This window comes from Macrosteles quadrilineatus, unplaced genomic scaffold (genome assembly GCF_028750875.1).
Source record: "Macrosteles quadrilineatus isolate MER2022 unplaced genomic scaffold, UCM_ALF_1.0 Scaffold_15__1_contigs__length_3749704, whole genome shotgun sequence".
Classification (NCBI taxonomy): domain Eukaryota; kingdom Metazoa; phylum Arthropoda; class Insecta; order Hemiptera; family Cicadellidae; genus Macrosteles; species Macrosteles quadrilineatus.
The window spans coordinates 2,404,108-2,430,929 of NW_026542608.1; the positions used below are offsets into that span (position 1 = coordinate 2,404,108).

The following is a 26,822-nucleotide window of genomic DNA, read 5'->3' on the forward strand; positions in this document are numbered from 1 at the left end:
CCGGGCGGCAGGGTTGAGGGGCGGCAAATTTCTGGTTGCAGAAAATTTGTTTAATACAGTTTGTAAAAGTTTTTAATGAGCCGAACGTCAATTAAGTAATTTCAAAACTGCATAACGTAATAAACAAACAATAATTTTACAATAGAAATCAATATAAATTTTACAATTTCAGCTGATCGCCATCCTAGTCAAGGCGCCATGCCGCCCTGCCTCACTGCCGTGCCGCCGCCCCCCCTCACACTCTACATAGGAACGCACCGCTCCCCTTCCACACCACTCGCTATCAGCGCACAGGTTCACGCTTGAAAAGTTCACGTTGTGACTTGTACTGTTTATATCAAAACTACTGCGTCTTTTGTTGCGTTGCGTAGTGCAACTACAGTCCAACCTCAGCATAACGAATCTGAAGGGACCGAACTGAATATGAATATTCGTTATATCAAGGATTTCGTTAAAACGAGGTTCGTTATATAGAGGTTAGGTTTGCAGGAATTTCGCTAAGTCGAGGTTCAGAACCAGCGTCGATCAATGTAGGTCGGGACTTGACCTCATTAAAATACAGTACAATTAAAGTAGCATGGGCTACAATACTTTACAGTACAGTGTTTACATTGTACAGTAGAACCTAAATTATCCGGCATAATAAAGGGGAGGGATCTTGAATATTGCGCAATCATGACAATGGCATTGACCTTGGTACAGGTTAAAAACTGTAAGTTTAAAATCACAGCTTGTTCTAACCCTCCTAAAACCTAGCCAAACACTGTATTGCGTAGTCATAAATTATGTAAAGAACAAAACAAAACAGTAGAAAGTTTTGTAAGCTACTGCTCGTGATAGGCCGGTGTAGGCTACTTACAGTACAGTACTGATTTATCACAACAGAGGAATGTCAATAATAATCATTAACTATAGCATTGGTGTTGCTAATGCTAGTTGAAACAAATCGTATTGAAAACAATAAATTATTAGATAAGTCATTATAAAAGTGTATAATCATAGCCAACTTAAGGATGGTAAAAATACTCGTAAAAGGAATGTTAAAATAGCGATGTTGTTATTCTTTCTCTTTGGTTTTGTTTTTATATTCTTTCTTAGGTTTTTCTTTATCAAAAAATTGTACAATTCACCATAGTTATCCCATATCGCCCAATCACAGCTTACTAAACATTACGTCGTCATTAGTCCTCAGTGAATGAAATCAGTTCTCAGTTGCAACATAGCGCGCGCAGAGACAGCAGACAAAGATGTAAAACGGAGCAGACGAATGTTAGCACAAGCGATGACGTGACCTTTCCATTTCATTTGATAAAGAAACAGATTTTCCCAAAACAATAATTGGGTGGGGGATTTGTTATATCGAGGGAAAGACGTAGACAATTCGTTATGCAGAGGTTAAATTCGCAATGTAGAGGTTCTGACAATGATAAATTCGTTATATTGAGGTGTCTTATTTTAGCCGAAATCACGAAAAATTCGTTAAATCAAGGTCGTTGTTATGGTTTGTTCGTTATGTGGAGGTAAAATATACATTGTGTCTTATGGAGAGTTCTAGGGGATTAAAAAAAAATCGTTATATCAAGGAATTCGTTATATCTACCTATTCCACTTTACCTATTCCATTTTTGTTTAATTTGTGAGGGATTTTTTGTTGTGGGTGAAGGGGGGGGGGCGGCAAATTTTAGTTTGCCCCCACTCAAAAATTGTCTAGATCCGGCCCTGGATGTATGGATGGATGTATGGATGTATGGATGTATGTTTGTGACAAGTGAACGCGAAAAATACTGGTCGGATTGGGCTGAAATTTGGCATGATGATAGCTCACATTCCCGATTAACATATAGGCATATTCTTATTTCAAAAATCCTTTCGGGCTCCGCCCCAGTGGCTCTGAAGTTTCCCATGTTAACCTTATGAGAAATGGAATTATTGAATCTTAACAGCTGTTTCAATTAAACAAGTTGGTTCTGTTCTATGATGTTCAATAGCATTAAAGTTAGAAGGATTACCAACAGGGTGCAGCACTATTATTTCTTTTACATTTATGACAACAGCTAATTTGCAATCAAAAGGTGAGTGAGCGTAGCGAACGAACTTCAACCTGGAGGCGAGTTAGCGTAGCGAACGAGCTAACGTGAAGGCAAGTGAGCGCAGCGAACGAGCTCCAACCTAAAGGTGAGTGAGCGTAGCGAACGAGCTCCAACCTAAAGGTGAGTGAGCGTAACGAACAAACTTCAACAAGGACGTGATTGAGCCATGCGAACGAGATAATCTTGAAAATTAAGAAGTTAAACGGGGCAAAGCCCGCGGGTTACAGCTAGTTCTCTATAAGAATAAGATTGGGGCTGAGTACACTCGAGGCTCTTACTCGAGAAAAAGCTGTGAATGCCTCAAAAAGCGTCCAACGACTGCGACTCTGACTGCTCCAGGAGCAGACCCGTACGATGGACGTCCACGACTACGGTACGACTGCGGCTACAGTCACGTGTAATACAATACAAAATAATACAAGTGCAGAAGGGCACTTTGTCCATTTCAGCCGTTTCCATATTTTGTTAAATTAATAGCAGTTTACAGCAACTGGATAAAACATTTTACAATATTTATGTAGAAATATGTGCACGATTTAGAAAGACATTAAGCTGTAAATCTGCAATTTACTACAGACTTTTCTGAGAGGTTGCTATAAAGTATTCATTCATCATAGTGAACACATAATATAGATATGTATACAAATAAGAATTTGAACTTTTAGAACACCTAGGCCTAGTACCTATATATTTGCCAACGGATTTACACCAATTTTACAGTTTGATTAGGCCTAAAAACGATTATGATAAAATTTGACGACACTATCAAAACTTTCAAATAATTACTTTGTTTGTAATTTGCTTTGGTAAAAATTAGAGTACGAGAGTGTTTTGCGCTAACTCTCGCAATGCTGTTTTAGCGCTAACACAGCTCGCTATTTTAGTCATCGGAATGAGCATTCTCAAAAGAAATAACATTTATGATTACTGTAATATTAATTGCCTGACACAAGTATTAGATTTTTATATATTAGGCCTACTGATAGGCTTTATTCATAGGCTTTCTTAGGCTATGAAACGTAAAAATAACCAAAAACTCCATGATTCTAAGCAATGTACAGATAAAACTTCAATTTTATTTGAATAGATGTCTCTTTCCGACTTACAGAAAATACTTGTTTTGTAAATCATAAGACTTTAAATTTAAAATTAAAATTAAAATTTAAAGGCAGTTATTTAAAATTCCCAGTTGTTGAAACTGTTACCTATTAAGATAGGCACTGTAATGCTGCTCAAAGCCATCATTTGTTATCCACTGTATTCATCCTTATTAAAAACATTTGATGATTTCTACTTGGCCCATAACCTTTGTTGAGGCGGAGGGCATTATTAAACGACAACTTTAGTTTATTTAACAAATTAACCGAAAATAAGACAGACCACATTATATTTCTCTACACCATAAGTATAACATGAGACAGACATAACAATAACAAAAAAAGGTAGGCAGGACGAATTTGGTAGAGTACGATATTAAGCTTAAATCTGACCAAGTGGTTAGGGCCAGGCCTTATCAGTTCGCACCTCCCAAGTTAGATAAACTCAAAGAACACATACAGGATTTATTAGATAAGGGTATCATAAAACCTTCCGACTCTCCTTATAGTTCACCAGGTTTTTTAATTCCAAAAAAAGGATCAGACAAATTTTGTTTTGTGGTAAATTACAAAGCAATAAACAATTTAATGGAATTAGACTCAACACCGGTTCCTACAGTAGAAGCAGCTTTTCAATACCTAGGTAAGGCGAGATGGTTCTCACTCATCGATCTAAACAGCGCTTATTTACAAATACCGCTCACAGAACGTAGTAAGAAATATACAAATTTTGTGGTTCCATTAGGATGTTACGAATATGAAGTAGTGCCATTTGGGATCGCGATTGGATCGCAGGTTTTGTCTAAGCTGTTAGATAAAATATTAGAAGTTGTGAAATATCAATATGTTTTCAATTTTTTTGACGACATAGTTTATTCTGATGGATCACTTGATGACCACTTGGTGAAGTTAAAAGAAGTTTTTTCAAGGCTACAAAAAGCAAAATTAACAATAAATACGGATAAGATGACAATAGCAAGCAATAAATAGAATTTTTACAAATACAAATACAAATATATTTATTATGAAAATTACAACAGCTTGGCCTCACCAAGTTTAAAAAACTTGTCGGTGAGGTCCAATTGATACAATGTAAGGCTAACAAACAAATAGTTTACTTTTGTTTTCTTTTTTTTAACAAAGTTTTCTTAATATACTATATTTCTACGGCGGTTTGTGGCAGGCACTTTAGCTTAAAACAAAGTAGTTGGCAGCACACTAAAAAATCTAAAATAATGTAGTGACATAAATATTGCTTTATAATCTACGGAATTCTTTTTGGATTGCTCGTCATTTTAGGACACATTTTCTCAAATGGTACAGTGACGTTTGATCAAGATAAAATAAAACCAATACTCCATTTGCCGCCGCCGAAAAATGTAAAGCAAGTTGCCAGATTAGTAGGGTTAATGGCGTATTACGCAAGATTCGTATCACATTTTGCAACATTGTGTGCACCCCTAAATAAGCTAAAGCGTAAAAATGAACCATTTCAATGGGGACAAGAGCAAATCGACGCATTGAACGCCATTAAGGTAGCCTTAACGTCACACCCAATTCTAAGATTGCCAGATTTGACAAACAATTTATATTGCAAACTGATGGTTCGGGAACAGGCTTAGGAGTACAGTTAGGGCAAGAACACAATGGCATCATACTTTCTGTAGCGTACGCTTCACGTCCATTGAATAAGCACGGGAAAAACAAATTGACGCTTGAATTAGAATGTAGCGCAGTAGCTTTTGGTCTCCAAAAATTCCAGCAATATCTGGAACATCGCCCATTTAGATTGCAAACTGACAGTTGTTAAAATGGCTTTCAAATCATCCACGACAGGTTGGTAAAATAGCTAGGTGGATTGTTTTTAGCGAATGTCCCTATAGGGAAGTAGCTATTACCGTAGGTCTCATGGTAAGACCTAAGCCCGGGACCGATTTACTTTTTCATTTTGATGTCCCCAGAGGCCAAAAACACCATTCGTTCAAATTTTTATATATCTATATATAGAGATATATATATATATGTGTCCATCCGCACGATAACTTGAGTAATTTTTGTCCGATTTTGATCAAATTTGGTTTGAAGGTGTAAGGCGGGATTAACTTGAATGAGTTCGCGAACCAGCATGATCGGACTATGGGAACGGGGGTTTATGGGGGGTTTTATGGGGTAAAAATAGGTTTTTCCCATTTTTGACCCTAAAAACACAAAATTTCACAATTTCTTTTTAAACCATTTTGTAGAGCTTAAAAAAACAAATAATTTAGTATATTGAAGCGTTATTATGCGCCTAATTGTTACGGAGAAAATTCCAAAAAATTGTAATTTTAAAATTCCCATGTTATTCTTATGAAGAATAAGTCAACTGTTGTTGTTTGCTTGTTTGTGAACATATTTTGATCAAATTTGGAAAATTCATTAATTTCTTACTAAACCACAGTACCTTTTAATATTTTACATAAAAAAAAACTTTTTACCCCCCCCCCTGTTGCAGCAAACCTAAGTACTCATTAAACTAATTCTGTTTAAATTGGGAATAAATGTGATATTTTTAAGGAGACATTTTAGTTTAAATCCAATCAGGCAAATGGAAATTCGCTAAGTCTGCAGGTCTGCTGCGGCGGGGGTATTATTAATTTCATTTCAATTCACGACGGAACACATTAAAGGAGAAAACAATCATATCCCAGATCTATTGTCTCGAATGTATGACAAAAGCGAACCAATGGAAGTGTTAATGATTAGGTCAAAGTTGAATCAAACGCAGAATAGAATCAAAACCAATGAGGTGCCAGCGCCCAGCAATCTTGCCCCAAATGGAGTAAATTTTCTTACAAAAATACCAGAGGTTTTTAAAGACATTGCTGAACACCAACGAGAAGACCCAAAGCTTTTAAAAATAATTAAAAATCCAAAACGAAATGAAGCATACACAGTAAACCAGAGCATTTTAATGCACCAATCTCCGAATGAAAGATCGCCTAGAATAGTTTTGCCAGTAAAACTCATCGACATGATTTTTAGGTACTATCACGTAGGACCAGCATCAGCTCACTTAGGAATTAGAAAGACGATTCATCAAATAAATAAGTATTTTTGGGCCCCCAATTTAAATAAGGTAATAACGACTGTACAATCGACAAAGAAAACCAAATCCTTACAAACCGGGTGACTGGGTTATGTACAGACTCCATCCTCAAAGTAAGGCCATAGATGACATAAATAAAAAGCTTATGCAGCTTTGGTCAAAGCCATGCATAATTGAATCACCAGTAACGTAAGGCTCATAAACCCTTCAACGGGTAAATACGTTCAGACGGCACATGTTTCCCAGTAAAAGAGATTTTTTATGCCAACAATAAAATAAAGCATATTTACATTTTAAATTAATAAATACTGAGCCAAGCCAACATCCTTAGCTTAAGTTAGTTAGCAGTAAGATGGATATTATTCAATTTCCTTTTCCCCTTCTCACATGCCTTCAACACATGGACCAATACACCTCTGGTCAGCTGACCTCAAACTCAAGTCTAAGATACGTCTTCTCTGAGGGCATATCTATGAGCGAGAGTGAACGTGGCCAGTGGTGGCTTGATCCTAAACATATCACACTAAATATTCCCCCCCAGCATCTGCTTTATTCGGAGTGAGAATATATTTTATTCAATATTTTTTATTTTTAAACTAGTCAGATATAACCCAGGGAATTTAGAATATAATTTTATTATATTATTTTTTATGTAATAAATAACCCTTGGTTATATCGCTCACAAAGAAATAGCAGAGATAATCTTTTCTACGGATTGTGGCCACAAACGTAGGCAAGATGGGCAAGAAAACATTAAACACACTAATTCACACTCTCTGACATACACATAACATACACGGATCTATCTCATTACACTGTATTCTATAACCTATCTATCTATTATGTCTATCTATTTAATATGGTAGTTACAAGTCAAGGAAAATTGTGAAATATAAAATAGTTAAATAGTATTCAGGTGAAACAGGTAATAAATATAATAGTATAAGATAATCAAAGGTGAAATAAACATTAAGTATCGTAGGAGGTGAGTGACAGAATATCGGTCAAGGCCAAACCTCAAGCGAGATCCTTATCTCGTCAGCAGGAAACGGCGCCGAGATAACGGACAGTTAGGAAAGTATCGATACCATCAGTATCGGAACTAAATTATCGATACCATCAGTATCGGAACTAAAGTATCGATACCATCAGTATCGGAACTAAAGTATCGATACCGTCAGTATCGTATACATTCGATACCAGTGACGTCATATTCTGATTCACTGATCTTCGATTAAAGTTCACTCGTTCCAGTACAGTGCAGCCAATATAGGATTCGAATTCAAGCTGCTAAAAACTACCTAAATATGTAAAACATTGATAAAATTAACCAAACATAGCCAACCTTTGTTTTCAAATTTACCTTCAAGTAAAAGTTCAAGTAGGTCTAAGCTTACCTTATGTTCTAGGCCTATATAATTTATCTTTTCTATAGGCAATGTTATTAAATTACCAACGTATTACATTCGTGTTTACCATCAGCCTAAATTTTAAAAAAACGTTTATTTTGTTAAATAACTTTAAGTGCCATCTTTTTAGTTTATTTGATGTTAAATAGTCGATGGAATAACTCTGCAACCAAACCCTTAAGTTGTATCATTGACTAAATATACATCTGTAGGTATATATAGTCAATGGTTTTACTTATAGTTATGTAAAGTACTATGCTATGAATGAATAGTGAATCATAGTTTACTCAAACCACATATCAGACAAGCTAGATAAAAAAAAATTAATTGGGTTAGAGAAGGTTAAAGTTTGTTTCTTTTTTGGGTCACTGTTGCTCCAGCCTTGGAAAATAACCGCTCAGAAGGCACGAGCGTGGCCATTTTACTCAGATTTGTCAGAAACTACCTTCCGATACTTACGATACGATACTGGCCTCTTATCGATACCAAGTAATTATCGGAACAACCGATACCGATACGATACCAGCAGTATCGCAATAAAAGTATCGATACCTACTGGTATCGATAGTATCGCAACATCCCTACAGTAAGTTATCACACTTATTAATAAAACGCAGATTGAACACTGATCTAATTTAGGCATGTGGGGAAGGTAGGTCGGGGTTTATGAGTATTCGTGACTACATTAAGTGTTTTGAAGTAAGGTTAGATTAGGAAGGTAAAGTGTAGGTTATAGCTTTGACATTCCACCCCCATGTTAAAGTTGTAGCCAGGTTTTTTATAAAATTTGTCTTAGTTGATGTGAGCCACCTACAGATTGCGCTGATCTAAATTACTGATTTCTGCCGATTACACGATGGTTTTTACCAAGACAAACTGATGGTTTTTACGTTTTTACACATTGAAATGCATTATTGATAATTCAGATCATTTTAGTCTTTTAAAGGTGTTTTACATTTGAGTCTTGGATTAAAATAGCCGTACATTTTTCGTAGGCCTATGTTTGATCTTTGACTATCAATACAACTAGACATTCCATCCCCATGTTAAATTTGTAGCCAGCTTTTTAATCAAAATCTTCTGTATCCAATGGTCAATGGTTTTATTAAAGGCCAGTATTAAAATGCCGTCTCTAAATCGTCCCAATAATGGTAGAAGACCTACATTCCAGTTACATTACAATCATATCCTCCATCAAGAATACTTGGTATTAACAATTATAAATTATTTCCAGCAATGAAAGCTGAGTTTAACCGATTGCAAGGGTTGAAATGAAGACCAATGTTTATGTTGAACAGTTGAATTTAAATGTCAAATTTCCCCTCCTAATGTTATACTTTAATACTCGTTTTTTAAAATAGTTACTGTTTTTTTTTATATATTTAAATACTTTAACCGATTGTAAGGGTGAAAAATGAAGTCCAATGTTTTTGTTGTAGGCTACAGTTGAATTTGAATGTTAAATTTCCTTTCTCTTTTTTATACTTTAATGCCCTTTTTGGATGTTAATGTCAGATTCCAACTACTGTAATATTTTCCTGGTCAAAACTACCATAATGCACTTCTGGAAGAGGTATCTGAATAACAAGATGCAGTAAAAAAAAATTGAATTATTATAATTTTAATCAATAAAACAAGTATTAGTACATATATTGACTTTTTTACATTTAGTTACTTATACAAATATCAAATAACGTTTGTTCCGCTCAACTGGCTTTCACCTCTCTGAAAGCAACCCTAGTTTAAATAATTGTTTTATTGAAGCATGTCGTAAAAATAGCATTTCAGAAAAGGGACCTCTTGTCGGCCCTATGTTATTTCCCCACAAGATAAGAAAAGGTACCTCTTGTCGGGACCACAAAATTTGTGAGATATTTTGTTCTTCGCGAACTGAACTTTGTTGTAGTTCTCTAAATTTCCAATAGAATGTAGGACCATTCATTTTTTGGACTAAAGTCTGTTTACAAAGTGAATATTATAAATGGGACCTCTTGTCGTTATGGCGAAATAACATTGAGCGACAAGAGGTACCTTTTCTCAGACCATGCAGAGGCTAACAAAATGATTTATTTCGACATTTTGCATCTTCAATTAGAGATTTTAACCGACACTGTCATGTTCTATGTTAAATGGAGTATAATAATCGATAGAAACCCAAAATTCAATATTTTCGACCTTAATTACTTATATCGGCCGTACTGAAAACTTTGCATCTCTGACAAGAGGTCCCTTTTCGCTTTCCACATCAGATATCAAGAATTTCTTTGAATATTATTAGTAACAACAATATTTGTACAGTAGAGAGTAAAAAAATTGGGACCTTAGGTAGTTCATATTACCGATTTGTTTGGATTTTCAAACATAGCCTAGAAATGCCTAATAGACACATAATTAGGCCTACAGTATTAAAAATACAGTTCTACAAAATCCGCTACAACTTACACCTGTGCCCGTTCTATTGTTGTACTGTGTTTGCTGGTAGAAACATTTTAATTTCAATAGAGTCTCAATTGTCCTACCTAACTGGTATTGGCAAGGTCAGATAAGTACATAGGTTGGGTAGCACAGAAAATGGTAAGAATTAATTTTGAACGTGTTAAAAATCATGTCTGTTCTCAACCCCATTCTAGAATTTAAGATGGTATCGGAAACACTGTCTCAACAACTCACTGCCCACCTCAACCTGAAGAAAACTCTCTCTTCCTTAGTTGAAAATACTGTCAGTGAAATATTCTAATGTTTTGTGTATTTAGGGTAAAGTGTTGTGTCCCGAATTCAGACGCTTTCCCATTCAGGTAAGCCTGTTATTCAATTCTCACAAAAAACCGTACTGTATATTTATGCTAATTGTGTCCATCGATGTATAATAACTCTACTGGATAGCGCGCTAGGTGGTGGCAAAACGGTACGTGCCCGCCAATCGAATTGGCGGGATACCAAGGCGGACGGGCCGAATGAACCTCTCTGTTTTACACAAACATACATTCACTCAACCTGCTCTATAAAAATTTCAAATTGATATATTATTTTTCTGGAAAAACCAGTGCTCATTACTATGTAGCTAGTTTTTACATTAACATATTTTTTATAATTTATTTAGGCAAATTAAAACAGATGATTGTTTTTTAACACCATTAAAAACATGAAAAATGTAGTAAGCGAGGAACTTTTTTATTTTTTCACCTGAAAAAAATCCCTGCGGCAAAATTTGAGATCAAAGTATGAATTTTATTTTTTATTTGAAGCTTTTTTTGATACGGAGCCTGCTTGTATCATTTTTAAGCGATTAAAAATATGCATAAAATCGCTTGGCGCGGCATTGCCGCTAAGAGCTTGGCCGACTCAGCATCAGTGTACGGGATATAGAAACCGAGTTTCTAGCATTTAATTATCATTATATTACATCAAATATGTCATTACATTACGAAGAATGGTAACTGAATTTACAGGCGTATGTTTATGCATTTTAATGTTTACCGGTAGTCTATAGTTAACAAAATTCTTTGAATCAAAGAATAAATGTTGGATTTCACAGTTATTTTGTTATTATTTTATTTCAGTGAGAATAATGAATACATTTGAGATATTGGCATTAAATATTATACACTCATTTTATTTAGCAACATAATATGTTTTCCAAACACGTTAATCACAGTATGACAAAGAAACATACTATAATATAAACAAAATATATATTCTTAAATGATGCAAAGTCTCTCAATAATAATTGGGCCTCACCGAAGCAAATGATGACATGCATATGTGATCAAATAATTATTGTGATATACTTTGCTCTGGTTAATGTTCAAATATAAATAAATCTAACTCTTTTATATCACCACTACATTTCTTATGAGATTTACTTTTGACACATAGTCTATAAAGTGTGAGCAAGTACGTAGATTAATTATATCTGCATATAAAACCTCCTTAAGTTCGTTACAATCAATTATCCTCGGAATATTTCCACAAAACTAACATAGAAATTCACGGCAAGAGCGGGCGCGACGCTCGCCACTAGGGTGACTCATGCCTTTTATCCCCACTCCTCGCAGACGGACCGTTTTTTGAGACCTACTTCAACCTGTGCGCGCAATCCAGGGAGTTATTATACATGGATGGTTGTGTCATTGACTATATACAGAGTGTGTATAATGGTTGTGTCCCATTAGCATTATTCTGATTGCTGGTTTTGTTGCAGTGAGGATCCCCTTGCAGATATTGAAGGTCATGTAGCCAGGGTGTCTCGGATAGAGTTCCATCCTAGTGGCAGGTTCCTTGGCACCTGCAGTTTTGACCATTCCTGGAGATTGTGGGATCTAGAAGTAGGACAAGAAGTATTGCATCAGGAAGGCCACTGCAAACCTGTTTACTGCATCAGTTTTCAGGGCGATGGTTCTGTAGCTGCTACCGGGTCAGTATAGTTGTTATGTTTAGGTTGTTCCCTACTTTTACCTTAAACTAGGTCTACTTAGGAATTTAATGTTTAATCTAATCTTGAAACAAACTCTGATTATATTAAGTGTGGAACGATGTTGAAGATAGTGTAACAAAAATGTTGTATGTGTTAAAGTACTATGTATTAGTAACAAAACATAACTTTCCACCAATCTAGGAGTCCATACCCTAACGGTTAAGGATATATGAATATTTTGAATTAAGGGTGTTCAAAAATAACAACTAATTAAAAATTGTATTTTAAAAAATTGACTATAGACCAATAGTCAATTGTACAACACTAATAACACCAAAAAGTATTATTGTTCAGCTAAAAGGAACAATAACAAAATAACAAGTCATTAAGATCTTGCATTGATTGTTGGATCTTGCATCCTGTTAATTTACTTTAAAATGTAATTAGAAGGGTAAATGCAAAGTTATGTTTTTCTTACATATTAATTAATTTAAATATTTAAAATACCATTATAAGGTATTATTTGTGAAACAGACTAAACAATACCTTATAATGGAAATGTGAAGCAAAGAGGATGAGTGATGGCAGCAAGAAAGTGCCTTAAGAGTCCTTGGAGCCTATACGTTCTAACAGGTAAAACAATTAAAGAACTACAAAGAAAATTTCTGATGTCACAGTTTACGAGATATTTAAATTACAATCACTCTGGTGTTTGAAAAAATATGTAGCTTCATGGCTAGACGCGACTGTCTTTTCAGGAGAGCAAAACGTTCCCGGAATAAGGTAGAAATGGAACAGTATTGTTATTTTTGAAATAGAGTTAAACAACTTTTGCAAAATTAACAAATTTTGACATATTCGTATGCGTTTTAAAATAATAACCAACCATCTAGAGTTTTATGGCGAGTTAAATCTAGTATATCTAGAGTTAAATACAATATACTGCTACTCTACTGACTGTGTTTGTTATTCCATATCTTATTTTACCTCACAATTAACCAATAGACATTTGTTGTAAGATAAACTCTTGAAATCCATACAAAGATAAAATAAAAATATGCAATAGGCTATTTTAGCCTGTGATAAAAGTATCCTTGGCCCTCTGCTGTTCGTGCTATACATAAATTACTTGAGCTCAGTCCTCACACACTGCAAATACCACATGTATGCTGACAACTAGCAGATTTATACACATTTTTCAGCCAAACAGATCAACGAAAGTGTTCTGAGAGTGAAAGAAGATATTGAGAAAATCATTACTTGGACTAACAAACACAACTCATTCTAAATCACGAAAAAACTAAACCGATCATAATTTGTCATCCACGTTTACGGAACTCTATTGACTTTCTGACGATGAATTCAATAACTATAATGGAACAGCTTTGCTTTACAGTGTCGAGGTAAAAACTTAGGACTTACTATCAACTCGACACTTACTTGGGGCGATGCGGTAGTAAAAAGGTGTTTGCATCAATCCTCTCACTTAAAAAGTTACAACATTTCTTGCCTTTGCACATAAAGTTACACCTGGTTAAACCACTTGTTTTTCCCCACTTCACTTACTGCAGCTCTGTGATCAATGACATGACTGTAAACCTCGCTGATGCTCTCCAACGTGCTCAGAACTACTGCATAAGATTCATCTATGATCTAAGACACAGTGAGCGCATCACCCCTTTCTACATTCATTCTAATTTATTAAATCTATGTGATCTGAGATCAATCAAAATTCCTTTGCTAACCTATTCAATAATAAAAAAACAATTTTCCAAAATATTTTGTGGATGATTTTAGGTTTGTAGCTGAAGAAAGTGTTAGATACTCACGCCATACATCATTAACTTTGCGTATACCTCACCATAGGACTGAAGAATGATACAACTCATGGACTGTACTCAGAGATCACTGAAGTAACCAATAAAGCAACAACCTACTGTCTTCAAAATGACTTGGCAATAAATCCAACAAAAACTATGCAAATAAATTTCAGCAGAAGACAGCTACAACGATAACTGCTATTGCTGCTATAACTGCTTCAAATATCACTATCAATCAACAGTCCCAGTGGCGTAACAGAAGGGCCCGCAATGCGGGGGTGCCCGGGAGCAGAGGGGGCCCGCGAACCGGTGAGCGGGAAACGGTGAGCAGAGAGGCCCGTGAGACGAGTGGGGCCGAAAAATTGGAGTTCATTCCTATTAAAATGTATTATCAATCATTCAATAATTGTATTGAACAAGTAATTACATTTATCTTATTAATAATATGTTGTTATCAGTTCTCGTTTAATTTTGTTAGGCCTCTCCAGTGATAACGAACTAGGGTAACAAATTTAACGAGTTATAACGTGGGCCTTTGATTATTATGCAATCTTACTTTCGTCGCCGAGAGATATTTTACTTCTCGGTGATTTCGTACACTGCTTATGTCGTCTGCAAACATTTTGTTACTTTGAGCCTGGAGCCATGAACGAGGGCTGGGGCTTTTAATATTGTATTATTTTACATTTTAGTTTTTTCCTAATCCTAATATTGATTGCATTTTGTTAAATACAATATTCTGCTACTCTACTGACTGTGTTTGTTAGTCCATATCTTATTTTACCTCACAATTAACCAATAGACATTTGTTGTAAGATAAACTCTTGAAATCCATACAAAGATAAAATAAAAATATGCAATAGGCTATTTTAGCCTGTGATAAAAGTACGTCAATCTATTAAATTAACCAGCTTTTAGTGTATGAGTTAATTATAACTAAAGATTAAACCAACCAAATAAATTAATACTTTAATACTATACTTTGAAATGGCGAACATACCAATGTAGGTATTTTAAGCCAAGAATTAATAGAGATGAGTTTAGGATGAGTGGCGTAACCTTTTAGTTTTGAAAGGGACTAAGGCCGACATATTCCTTATACACAGCTGTTATAGCCAATACAACCAAAATCAACTAAGGGTAATTCAAACCACATTTTGCCTTGTAATTAACGAATTAGTCCAATTATCAGGGTAATAAAAATGGATAACATGTGTGATAAATTAAATGTAAAATTTTTAACCCCCTTGATATAAAAATTCTGATACACGGATGGAAAATCAGGTTTTTTTATTTGATTTCAAAACTATTTACAAACACTGATATTGATTCTGATTGTGACGCATACCGGCACGCTATATTTTATATAGTGTAAGCATTTCGCGAAGCCGGGCTGCATGACCATCTCGTTGCCTGCCGCGACTGCATCAACGCTCTATCCCCACTTTCTTACTCTTGTCCTCCTTCTTGTCTTGGTCTACGATCCCTCGAAGAGAAAACAGTGAAATTGCTAACTCCGGCGACCGCAAACTAATAAGTTTATATTTAGTTATAATTATGTAGGATATAAGTACCAATTATGGTTGGCTAAGTCAGGAAACACCGGGGAGCCTTTCTGGCTCACCCGACCATTCCCGTTCGCTGCGCTCGCTTGCCTTCATGTTAGCTCGTTCGCTACGCTCACTTGCCTTCAGGTTAGCTCGTTCACTACGCTAACTCGCCTCCAGGTTGAAGTTCGTTCGCTATGCTCACTCACCTTTTGGTTGCAAATTAGCTGTTGTCATAAATGTAAAAGAAATAATAGTGCTGCACCCTGTTGGTAATCCTTGTAACTTTAATGCTATTGAACATCATAGAACATAACCAACTTGTTTAATTGAAACAGCTGTTAAGATTCATTAATTCCATTTCTCATAAGGTTAACATGGGAAACTCCAGAGCCACTGGGGCGGAGCCGATTGGACGGATCACGAAATTGATGGTGTATAAACCTATTTCATGAAATTCTACACGTATGTACCAAGTTTCGTGGCAATCGGTTCAGCGGCGTCTGAGTTTATCACTGCCAAATATATGTATATACAAACATCCTCTTTTAGGCCAGGCGCACACAGGCGATTTTGAGTCGCGCAACAGTTGCCCGACTAAAATGTTCAACATTGTTTTAAATTGGAGTGCGCACACGAAGGAAACAGTCTGGGGACAGTCGCGCAACTGTTGCAACCGATGTTCCCGGACCCAATTTGCCAGCGACTGCTCTGCGACTGAATTGTTGCGGGACTGTCGCTCCAGGTTTGGTATCCATTGAAACAAGTGTAGATGCGCACACATGCAACTAAATAGTCGCTGTGTCGCTCAGTCTCACCCCTGGAGTTCAACTACTCGTGACCAGAACTGTCACTAGTGTTTGCTCTCTTGTTGTGTGAAGTTTTTAGAAAATTACAAGTATGAGTGTGCGTGATGAGGATGTCGAACAATTAATTGATGAAGTTGAGAAGAGGCCGACTATATTTAAAGTCATTGAAACTGTCCTTTCACAAGTCACTCACTATATATGGGATGAACCCAGTATCTTCTCTTTTTCTTTCGCGCGCGAAACTTCAGCAACAAAGCACATACTACGGCTGTATCATTGAAATCCATTCGGAACGCTGTTAACGAATGTATTTCCAACACGTCTCAAGACTAGATCCGCGACTAAAAAGTTGCCTGTGTGCGCACTCCAGCTCAACTGTCGCTAGACTTCAGAGTCTCCGAGAGAGTTGCGCAACAGTCCCCCGATTAGTCGGACAACTGTTGCGCAACTCAAAATCGCCTGTGTGCGCCTGGCCTTATACTTATAGATATTACATTCAACCAGCTGTTAGTTAAAACAAATTATATTGGACTAAAACAAATCAATGATTACAAAGATTGCTTTAAAAAATAATTTGAACATCCTACTATTTTACTATGCGTTTTTAATTAATCTGCCATCCTCATACCGAAGAATTGAATGTATCAATGGTCAGCATTACACATAGTATAAATAAGTCAACCTTAAATATGTCTTTAAATTTGTTTCCAAATGCTGAGTGTTTACAGCTGTTATGTTAAGCAAATTATATTGTGCTAAAAGTAAAGCTTAGCTAGCTTAGAAGGTTAGGTCGGCTGATAGACTTTTTAAAAATTAAAACTTAATTTCTTAAAAACTGGGACCTCATTAATTTATAATTAGGCTTTGACATTCCCTAGTTCTCAAAATTATCTTTCTTTCAACACAAAAATCATGAAAATCCGTTTGACTGGTTGATTCAGAATCGTGAAACAAAAAACCCTTTTACGTTTTAATATATATGATAGTTTTGACAGGTTTCAACCCTTCCGAGGCTTAATATATGTACACAGTTTATGTGTACATTATAACTCATAATATAGTTCTAAAATTAATTGGATCTCCTTTTACAAACGTATATAATAACTAGAAATTTTGAGATCGTCCTGACCGCAGCGTCAAGGTTATTGTTACCTCTTCTTAGGTGAAATATCTCTCGAACCAGAGTGTACCATACATTTTTCAAAAACGTATGTGTAGCATATAATTATTAGCATCAATTTTTCCATTGACAAAACATCTCTGACCAATACGTAAACTGATTCCGCGCTTACTAACTATTTCATGCCACAAAGATTGACGAAAGGCTTTTCATTACCTTGTATTCAAAAAAAAAACTCTACCTATTTACAGTTGGCAAGAAGCATTAATAGATAAGCTATGTACCAAATATGATAATTTTAGCTCTATTCTAATTATGACAAAACACCAAGTAACTAAAAGCGCGTTTTGTTGGTAGTAAGTGTTGCAGGAGGTCTACTTTACACTGAATCGACGTTCATTTTTAAGTGCTTTTGACCTTCCGGCACTGTTGACTCAGCGAAACTGATTTTGTATTTTATCGTATTTCGTCATATTAAAATTGCTGTTGCATTAGGTCAAATTCCCAATGTGTCAATCGCTTTAACATAGACTATGTTTTTAGCACGACTGTATTATTTGACTCAATGGGATTTTTACACTGCAAACATTGTAGTTTTTTACCTATCGGCACAAGTACAAATTATTTGACCTTCCGGCACTGTTGACTTCCAGCAACATTCCCGTTTTCGAGCAGTTCGTCGTGCTGGGACCAGGGACACCATACCCTGACACCCGCACTGTTTAGGATCGTAATCGATCGCTTCGTCGTATTTTATTAGTTTTCGCGCAGTTCGTCGTGCTGGGACCAGGGACACCATACCCTGACACTCGCACTGTTTAGGAACGAAATCGATCACTTCGTTGTATTTTATTAGTTTTCGCGCAGTTCGTCGTGCTGGGACCAGGGACACCATACCCTGACACTCGCACTGTTTAGGATTGAAATCGATCACCTCGTCGTATTTTATTCGTTTTCGAGCAAGTCGTCGTGCTGGGACCAGGGACACCGTACCCTGACACCCGCACAGTTTAGGTTCAAACTGATCGCCTTCGTTGTAGTTTATTAGTTTTCGAGCAAGTCGTCGTGCTGGGGCCAGGGACCCCATACCCTGACACCCGCACAGTTTAGGTTCAAACTGATCGCCTTCGTTGTAGTTTATTAGTTTTCGAGCAAGTTGTCGTGCTGGGACCAGGGACCCCATACCCTGACACCCGCACTCTGCCTGTCGAAACAAATTGTGCTTTTTAAAGTGGTTTAGCCCTTTTATTAGATTCGATAGACCCTCAGGAGTGGCGGTGATGAGGCGTTGAAGACAGAACTGAGTGTTCTATGGTCTAAGAATAACGACCTGTGCCATCTCCTGACAAGGGTTAAATTCGCCGATGCTGACCCGGATTTTAGGATTTTGTTGGTAAAACGGTTGACCCCCCCTGGAAAGTACCTGGCTACTGAACTATTTTGGGCATTCGAGTTCAATTTTTGGCATCCACCCTAAAACACCGGTCACACAATCATCATCAGACCCAATCAATAGGCTTATAACCCATATAAAGTTAAGTTCAAGCCAAGTTAAGTTCTGAAATGTAGGCTTATAACGCGGATTAAGTCCCATTTATTTATATAATATTTAATTAATTGGATTGATTAAAGTTTACCGAATCCAAGAGCAGGCATAACCGCTAATGGTAGTATTAATAAATTTATAGACCATAAATGACTATAAATTAACTTATAGACCATTAATATATAGACTGTAAAATTAATGGACTAAAATATGTTTTTTTTTTTTTTTTATTTACACACATTTTAATGGCTGCATTAAAGTGGATTAGAACTCAGGTAAAGCCATGAAAAATGGGTATTTACCTGCAGTTATTACCACGTTCACTGCGGTATACATCTATAAATTAGCATTCTACCCTCTAAAAGACAAAATTTTTTTTTAACTTACCAGTTAACAGTGGCGTAACAGAAGGGCCCGCAATGCGGGGGCCCAAGGACCGAGGGGCCCACGAAACAGCTAGCGGAAACCCGCGAGAAGGGAGGCCCGTGGGACGAGTGGGGCTGAAAAATTGGAGTTCATTCTTATTGAAATGTATTATCAATCATTTAATAATTTTATCAAAGAAGTAAAAACATTAATGTTATACATATTATGTTGTCCTCGTTTAATTTTGTTAGGCCTATTCAGTGATAAGGAACTAAGGTAACAAATATAACGTTTTATAACATGGGTCATTGATTATTATGCAATCTTACTTTTGTCACATAGAAGTATTTTGACTTCTCTGTGCTTGCGTACACTGCTTATGTCTGTCAACAATTTTAGTTTTACCATAATATTAATTGTATTTAGGTAATAGTATATTTCATACTGCAACAGTTCATAAAATTTTGTATAATTAAATAATATATAAATAGCCTATTACCAGTCAATTAAGCCTAAAAGCCTATTTAAAATATACTATGTTTAAAATCTATTTCAAACACAAGCTAAAGTAAAAATAATTATATATATCCAAACATAATCTCAAAAAGTAATTTACCCAAATTAAATTTCATATACTATAAATTGGCCTAAGTGACTAAAAAGTAACAGTGAACATCAAGATCTAGAAGACCTGAATACATTGTTGCTGAAAAACATGTGTTAGGTAACAACTGGATTTCCTTCTTCTACCATGAACTAGCCTGATGAAAGTGTAAAAACTAGTTTGTATGATTTTTATATTATAATATTTTCTAGTAAAAAGTGAAAAGCTAAACCAATAGTCTAATTATTTCAAATAGTTTAAACAAGAAGAAATGTGGAAACTTGGAAGAAACGTGGTAATCTCCATCTTATTATTACAGACAATTCTATTTAGGTGTTGGACAATTTGAGAACATTAGCCTAATTCTGAGGTGGATCGAGTAGCCTCCTAGCTGTTAAAATTTATATAGCCTAAAATCTTGATTCAAATAAAGACTTTTGTTTTGGAACAATCTTATCCAAATTCGATATAAAATTATTTATTAAAAAAAAAAAAATCAAAGGCTAACTTTATTATCATAAAAAAAGTTTCAAATTAAAAGATTAGCAAGGAAATTGGAAATTAAAGAGAGTTCCAAGCACGAACCTAAAAACCCTGAGGTTGCAATACCTAGGGCAACAAATGAGGTTTTGCATACTCGAGATAGTTTTTAAGTTCGAGATGAAGTTGAGAACTTAAAACGATCGAGAGCTGCAAAACCATTTCGGTCCGTGGTACGACTATTTTTCACCACACTATATCCTATTACCACTATTCACTACAATACTAAAGCACACTGATAGTCAACACAACACAACTATACAACTTTAAGGTTATGAGAAGAAATAACTTGAGGAATCAGCAAAAATAATAATAAATAGTTGCAAGGCATCGGTGACAATAAAACAATTCTATTGCAATACTATGGATACTGATTGTGTATTTAATATGCATTCATGTTTTAAGAAAGTAAGCGGGCAGCTGATTTTGCAGCCCTAGGGATGTAAAAACCTGCTCGGTCCCCAAATGACGGTGACAGTTGGCATGGCCAGCAATAATACGTAACTTTCAGCCACCAATTTATTAACGTATATGTAAAACAGCTAAAAACATCATAGTGTGGTGAAAAATACAATTATTGCTACTCTACTGGCTTTGTTTGTTAGACTATATCTTATTTTACCTCACAATTAATCAATACTAAAGACATGTTTGTAAGGTCAACGCAAGATATGCATACAAAAGACCAAAATCTTAGCCTTTTGTAAAAGTACATCAATCTTCTAAATTAACCAACTTTGAGTGTATATGAAATAGCCTAATTAAAACCACCGATAAAAACTACCCGAATAAATAATTGATATCATGTGTAATAAATTAAATATAACACCTCCTTGATACGAAACATTCTGATACGGATGAAAAATAAGGTATTTTTATTTTATTTCAAAACTATTCACAAATACTGATATTGATAATTATGTAGGCCTAACTTTATCATCAAACCATGACTGAAATACTTAACACGCCTTTTTATGGAACATAACCCATAATACCCAGAAGATGTAAAAGGTGGAAATAAATCATTTTGATAGCCTCTGCACGGTCTGAGAAAATGGACCTCTAAAAAAAGAGCTAAAAAATATTAATTTTTAGACAAATACAAAGAATAAAACGATGAACATTTAAATGCACTGTACTTAAATTGTACTTAATTTATGTACTTAAATGTATTTAAATTGTGATTCTAGTAGGCCTGCCCGACGCGACGCGCCACGACTATGGTATAACCAAAACTACAACGAAATTATAGAAGCTATATACAAATTTTTAAAAATATGATACAGAAAATATAACTCTTTAGCTACAAAATCCACCTTTTTTTAACTTACCTGACCAAAAAACATGAAAAAGTAGTAGCCGACGAACTATTTCATGTCATATTTCAAAACTCTTTTAAAAGTATCAACTTTATTTGAATATTTAAAATAGAAAATATTAACTCTTAAGCTTTTAATTAAAACTAATTGTGCCCTAGTCTTATTGAATTCACTCATACAAAGTTTCAACTATATAACTTTAGTCTAAATAGGCTAAATGTTGAGTTATTTTGAAGCGGAACATTGAGTTTTGGTGCCGTTTTCATCGACATCTAGCATGTCTTGGAATGTATTGGTACTTTATTTTTTCACTAATAACTTGTAGTATTTCTTTCATTCTAGAGGGATGGATGCATTTGGAAGAGTTTGGGATTTAAGAACAGGTCGTTGCATCATGTTCATGGAAGGCCACCTCAAGTCCATCTATGGCATAGATTTTTCACCTGATGGGTAAGTTATTTCAGGGAGTAAGTAGACATTAATTAAGTATAGATTAAGTAGACATAATCATTTACAGTGTAAGGATTTGTGGTGGATAGGTTTAACAGCAGCGTTACTATCTAAAATAGATGATAATACACAAAGAGCACATAGTACTTTCTGAGATGCTAACTCCTTCAATAGTCTTTTAACTTTTTTCTTGTAGGTTGTTCAAAGACAACTTACCGTACTGCTGTAGGAGATAAAAAACCTAGCCTAAAGCAAACAAATGTAATTTACAGTTTTAACCTAACCTGGCTGTTTAAGGTACCGGTATTGTTATTTTCTTTTATTAATTAATTCAACCTGAAATATGTTACGTTGTTGAACTGTTTACACTTTTTTTAATACAAAATTTACCTTTACCTATTATTATAAGACACAAAAGATATTTTTTTATGTGAAAGATAACTAAACAAATTTGCTCTACTTCTCTCCCTAATTTTTTTTTAGAAGAGAATAATTTGTAGCAGTGTACAGAGATAACATATTTTTCACAATCTTAATTGGTCTAATTTTAGTTGTGTTTATTCTTGCAGATATCACATTGCCACTGGAAGTGAAGACAATACATGTAGAGTCTGGGACTTGCGTAAACGAGCTTGTATCTACACAATCCCAGCACATATGAACTTATTGAGTCATGTCAAGTACCAACGAACTGGAGGTCACTTCTTAATCACCTCTTCCTATGACAACACTGCAAAGGTAGGCCTAAATTCAGGTGTATACCAACCGGGGAAAAACCTTGAATTTGAAAGGACCTGGAAAAAAACGGGAAATAACTCGGATTTTTGGCGTCGTTCCGGGAATTGTGGAAGACTATGATAACGCATCTGTGACCGCTGGAGACGAAGATAAAATTTTCCTGACCGCTGGAGAGGGACGATAATGTTTTCATGACCACAGGAGGTGACGATAACATTTTCATGACTGTGGGAGATGATGATAAACTTTCTGAGACCACTGGAGACGACGATGTTTCCGTAACCACGAGAGATGACGATAACATTTTCGTGACTGCTGGAGACAACGATAACATTTCCGTGACAGTGGGAGCCGACGATAATGTCTACAAACCGTGGGAAGTATTCAGGATTATGCCGTGTTGGGGGATTAGGATGATAACGTTTCCATGACCGTGGGAGACGATGTTTTCTTATGTGTGTGCTTATGTGATAAAGATTATAATAAAAATTAAAAATGATCACGATATTGAGGATTATTATTTTTGCAACACTTTAAACAATTAGAAATATCCAAATGTGATATGAGAACAAACTTAAGACGTAGGCCTTGAACTGGTTATAGTTTATAACTAAATATGCCTTTATAACTAAATATACCTTTATAGCTAAAAACTTTCAAAATCCAGGAGAAAACCTGGAATTTCACCTTAAAAAATCTGTATACACCCTGAAATAAGATCTATATATATAACTACCTGTAACCCGCGGGCTTTGCCCCGTTTAACTTCTTAATTTTCAAGATGATCTTGTTCGCATGACGTCCTGGTTGAAGTTCGTTCGCTACGCTCACTCACCTTTAGGTTGGAGCTCGTTCGCTGCGCTCACTTGCCTTCAGGTTAGCTCGTTCGCGACGCTCACTTGCCTTCAGGTTAGCTCGTTCACTACGCTAACTCGCCTCCAGGTTGAAGTTCGTTCGCTATGCTCACTCACCTTTTGGTTGCAAATTAGCTGTTGTCATAAATGTAAAAGAAATAATAGTGCTGCACCCTGTTGGTAATCCTTGTAACTTTAATGCTATTGAACATCATAGAACAGAACCAACTTGTTTAATTGAAACAGCTGTTAAGATTCATTAATTCCATTTCTCATAAGGTTAACATGGGAAACTCCAGAGCCACTGGGGCGGAGCCGATTGGACGGATCACGAAATTGATGGTGTATAAACCTATTCCATGAAATTCTACACGTATGTACCAAGTTTCGTGGCAATCGGTTCAGCGGTGTCTGAGTTTATCACTGCCAAATATATATATATATATACAAACATCCTCTTTTATACTTATAGAAGATACGTGAAGCCGTTTTTTGTTAACGCAACTCCTCCCTTATTTGTGGACCAATTTTGACGTTTAAGGTGTCAAAAGATTTGTCTCAATATGTAGTTTTGCAATAAGGTTTTAGAAATTTTGAAATACTCACACTTAAGGGCGCGAGACCCTCTCAAAGGTCGAGTTTTCTCCATAAGAAATACATAGAACAAATTTAAAAACAAAAAACAACTGTTAATAAAAAGAAACTTATTAGCTTTTTGGGAGTAAATATTAATGTTTGTAATATTGAGTAGGTTAAGACCAAGTTAGTTTTAAACAGTTAATCAGTTTTGTAGGAAGAGCAGAAAATGCCTCAAGTTCAAAGAAGAAATATTGAACACGGGACTAGGAGACAATTAATAATAAGATATCTTATGCGTATGAGGAGAGTAGAAATAGAGAGGCCTGGTCGAACAGACACCCATCCACATACACATGATGAATAATATTTGCAAGTTCTGCTATGCATCGATGGTTCTGCTATGCATCTTACTTTGGAAGTGAAAAAATATACGAAGCACATAATGTTGTCACCTAATGTCAGATCAAATGAATGCATGCAAGAAATGTTTACTTCTGACACTGACAGATCGAGATATTTCAAAACATTTAGTAGAAACTATAATAATGCCTTGACTATGATAAGTTCAAGTAGTAAGATTATACCAAATCTTGGCGGACCTTTTGTTTTTATTGTAAATTTTGTATTACTTGCTCTACTTCAATATAGAAAAAAAACGCAAATGGATTGTTTACTTCTAGGTTATGTTGCCAGTTCCTCGGAAAAACCTATACAAGGTTTTTTGACTGAATTTACCAACACAACTTAGACATTTCGAGTAAAAAATAAGAAGTTTCAACAACTCATTTACTATTGAAAGTTTTAGTAGCAATATTAGACGAAACATAAGTGAAGGAATTAGTGTTCATGTATTCAACGATCGAGAAGGGACGGTCAATTTTATTTGTATGATTTAGGAGAGGTGAGCTCAATAATATACACTGTTCAAAAAGAGAATATGAAAATTTCTATCCAAATCGTATAGCTACAAGAGTTATCCAACCTATTTCGACAAATGAATCCATACTTTGGGACGGGTATTTAGAGAAACTCCACTGAACAACGTGAGACTGACAGACAACACATAAAATATGCTAACCAACTTTCAATGGTGTTGCTGCCTTAGCCCATTCAAAGCAGATTATGGCAGTCCAGTTGGCACCCAGAGTTTGTGGGTAAAAAATGGAATACATGAAATGGTTGATATCACATCACTTTAGGATTCTCTACGGAGAAAATTTGTTTGTTTAGAGGGATGTCTCAAATCAAATAAATAAAATGACCCAACTTAAATTACAAAACACAAGCAACAGTTTTCTTCAATTCTCAATGCTGGAAAAACTTTGTTGCAACATGTTAACTCGAATTGGATCAGATCGTTTAGCATTCATTAGAAGTTATCAATTAAAACTGAGAGCAGAAATAATGTAGGTGAACCTTGACGACGCAAACAGAGATATTTAAAATTAGTTTCTAACAAGTGTTTAAACAACTCTAAGATGTAGCTACAATTACTCAAATTTAAGCACAAAGTTTTCCTCGGCGTTATGTGTTCTCTAGTATGTTCTCTAGTATGGGTTCTCTAGTATGTTATAAATAGTGTTTGTTGATGAACCTTTAAAAATTCTGTACATTTTAATTGAGCCAATTAAACGTTTGGCTTACCATTCAGAAGTATTGCAGCATTTTTGAGTAATTAACCTTAGACGTTATACAGTATAGCTAATCTATCTCATCCAATATGCATTTTGCTAAAATTAAACATCTACTAGATATACAGTACAGTGGTCAGTTTGTAAATTTTTCATCTGATAGGTCTGGATTTTAAAACTTGGCCATAAATTTTAATAGAACACTTGACCCACAACATAAAGTTTTAAGTTGGCCTAAATCATAGCATAAGAAGAAACCGTTTGTAATTTTTGTAACAACATAATGTTTTACTGTTTTGGTATACCTTAGGAATGAATACTCTTTAATTGTAATCAATTAGTTCTGTGGCCTGAATGTAAGTGATAAATAAACTGTTTCTATTTTTCCAGGTATGGTCAGACAAAACATGGCAATCACTGAAAACTCTTCAAGGACATGATGGAAAGGTCATGTGTCTCGATATTACACCGGACTCCAAATATATCGTGACTTGTTCCTATGACCGCACATTTAAGCTATGGGCACCTGAGTAGTCCCAGCCGTTTGAATTATTTAACATTGTAAATAGTAAATGATTTTTTTATATACAGTAATGGTGAGTTATTATTGCCCAAGTACTGCATATTTTACGCATACAGAAAAATATTCCATCAGTTGGGTATATTTAAATGAATAAAAGATTGATGTTATAGGATTTAACAGTGTCATCACAAATTTTATTTTCTCCTCCTACTGATGGGACAGGGTTTACAAGTACAGTGAGACACTGTTTAACAAAAAACAAGCTCATTATGTTGTTC

At 35.4% G+C, this 26,822-nt stretch overlaps 1 protein-coding gene across 1 annotated transcript in view; it reads left to right on the forward strand.

Annotated features, from left to right (window-relative positions):
- Window positions 1-26,609, forward strand: part of LOC129005068 (U4/U6 small nuclear ribonucleoprotein Prp4-like) — a 103,413-nt gene extending 76,804 nt beyond the window's left edge. Inside the window, exons 7-10 of the mRNA XM_054433859.1 lie at window positions 11,886-12,098; window positions 22,112-22,219; window positions 22,789-22,957; window positions 26,412-26,609. Of these exons, the coding sequence (XP_054289834.1) occupies window positions 11,886-12,098; window positions 22,112-22,219; window positions 22,789-22,957; window positions 26,412-26,555 (634 nt within the window). The 3' untranslated portion in view covers window positions 26,556-26,609. The remainder of the gene's footprint in view (window positions 1-11,885; window positions 12,099-22,111; window positions 22,220-22,788; window positions 22,958-26,411) is intronic.
- The last annotated feature ends 213 nt before the right edge of the window (window positions 26,610-26,822 follow it).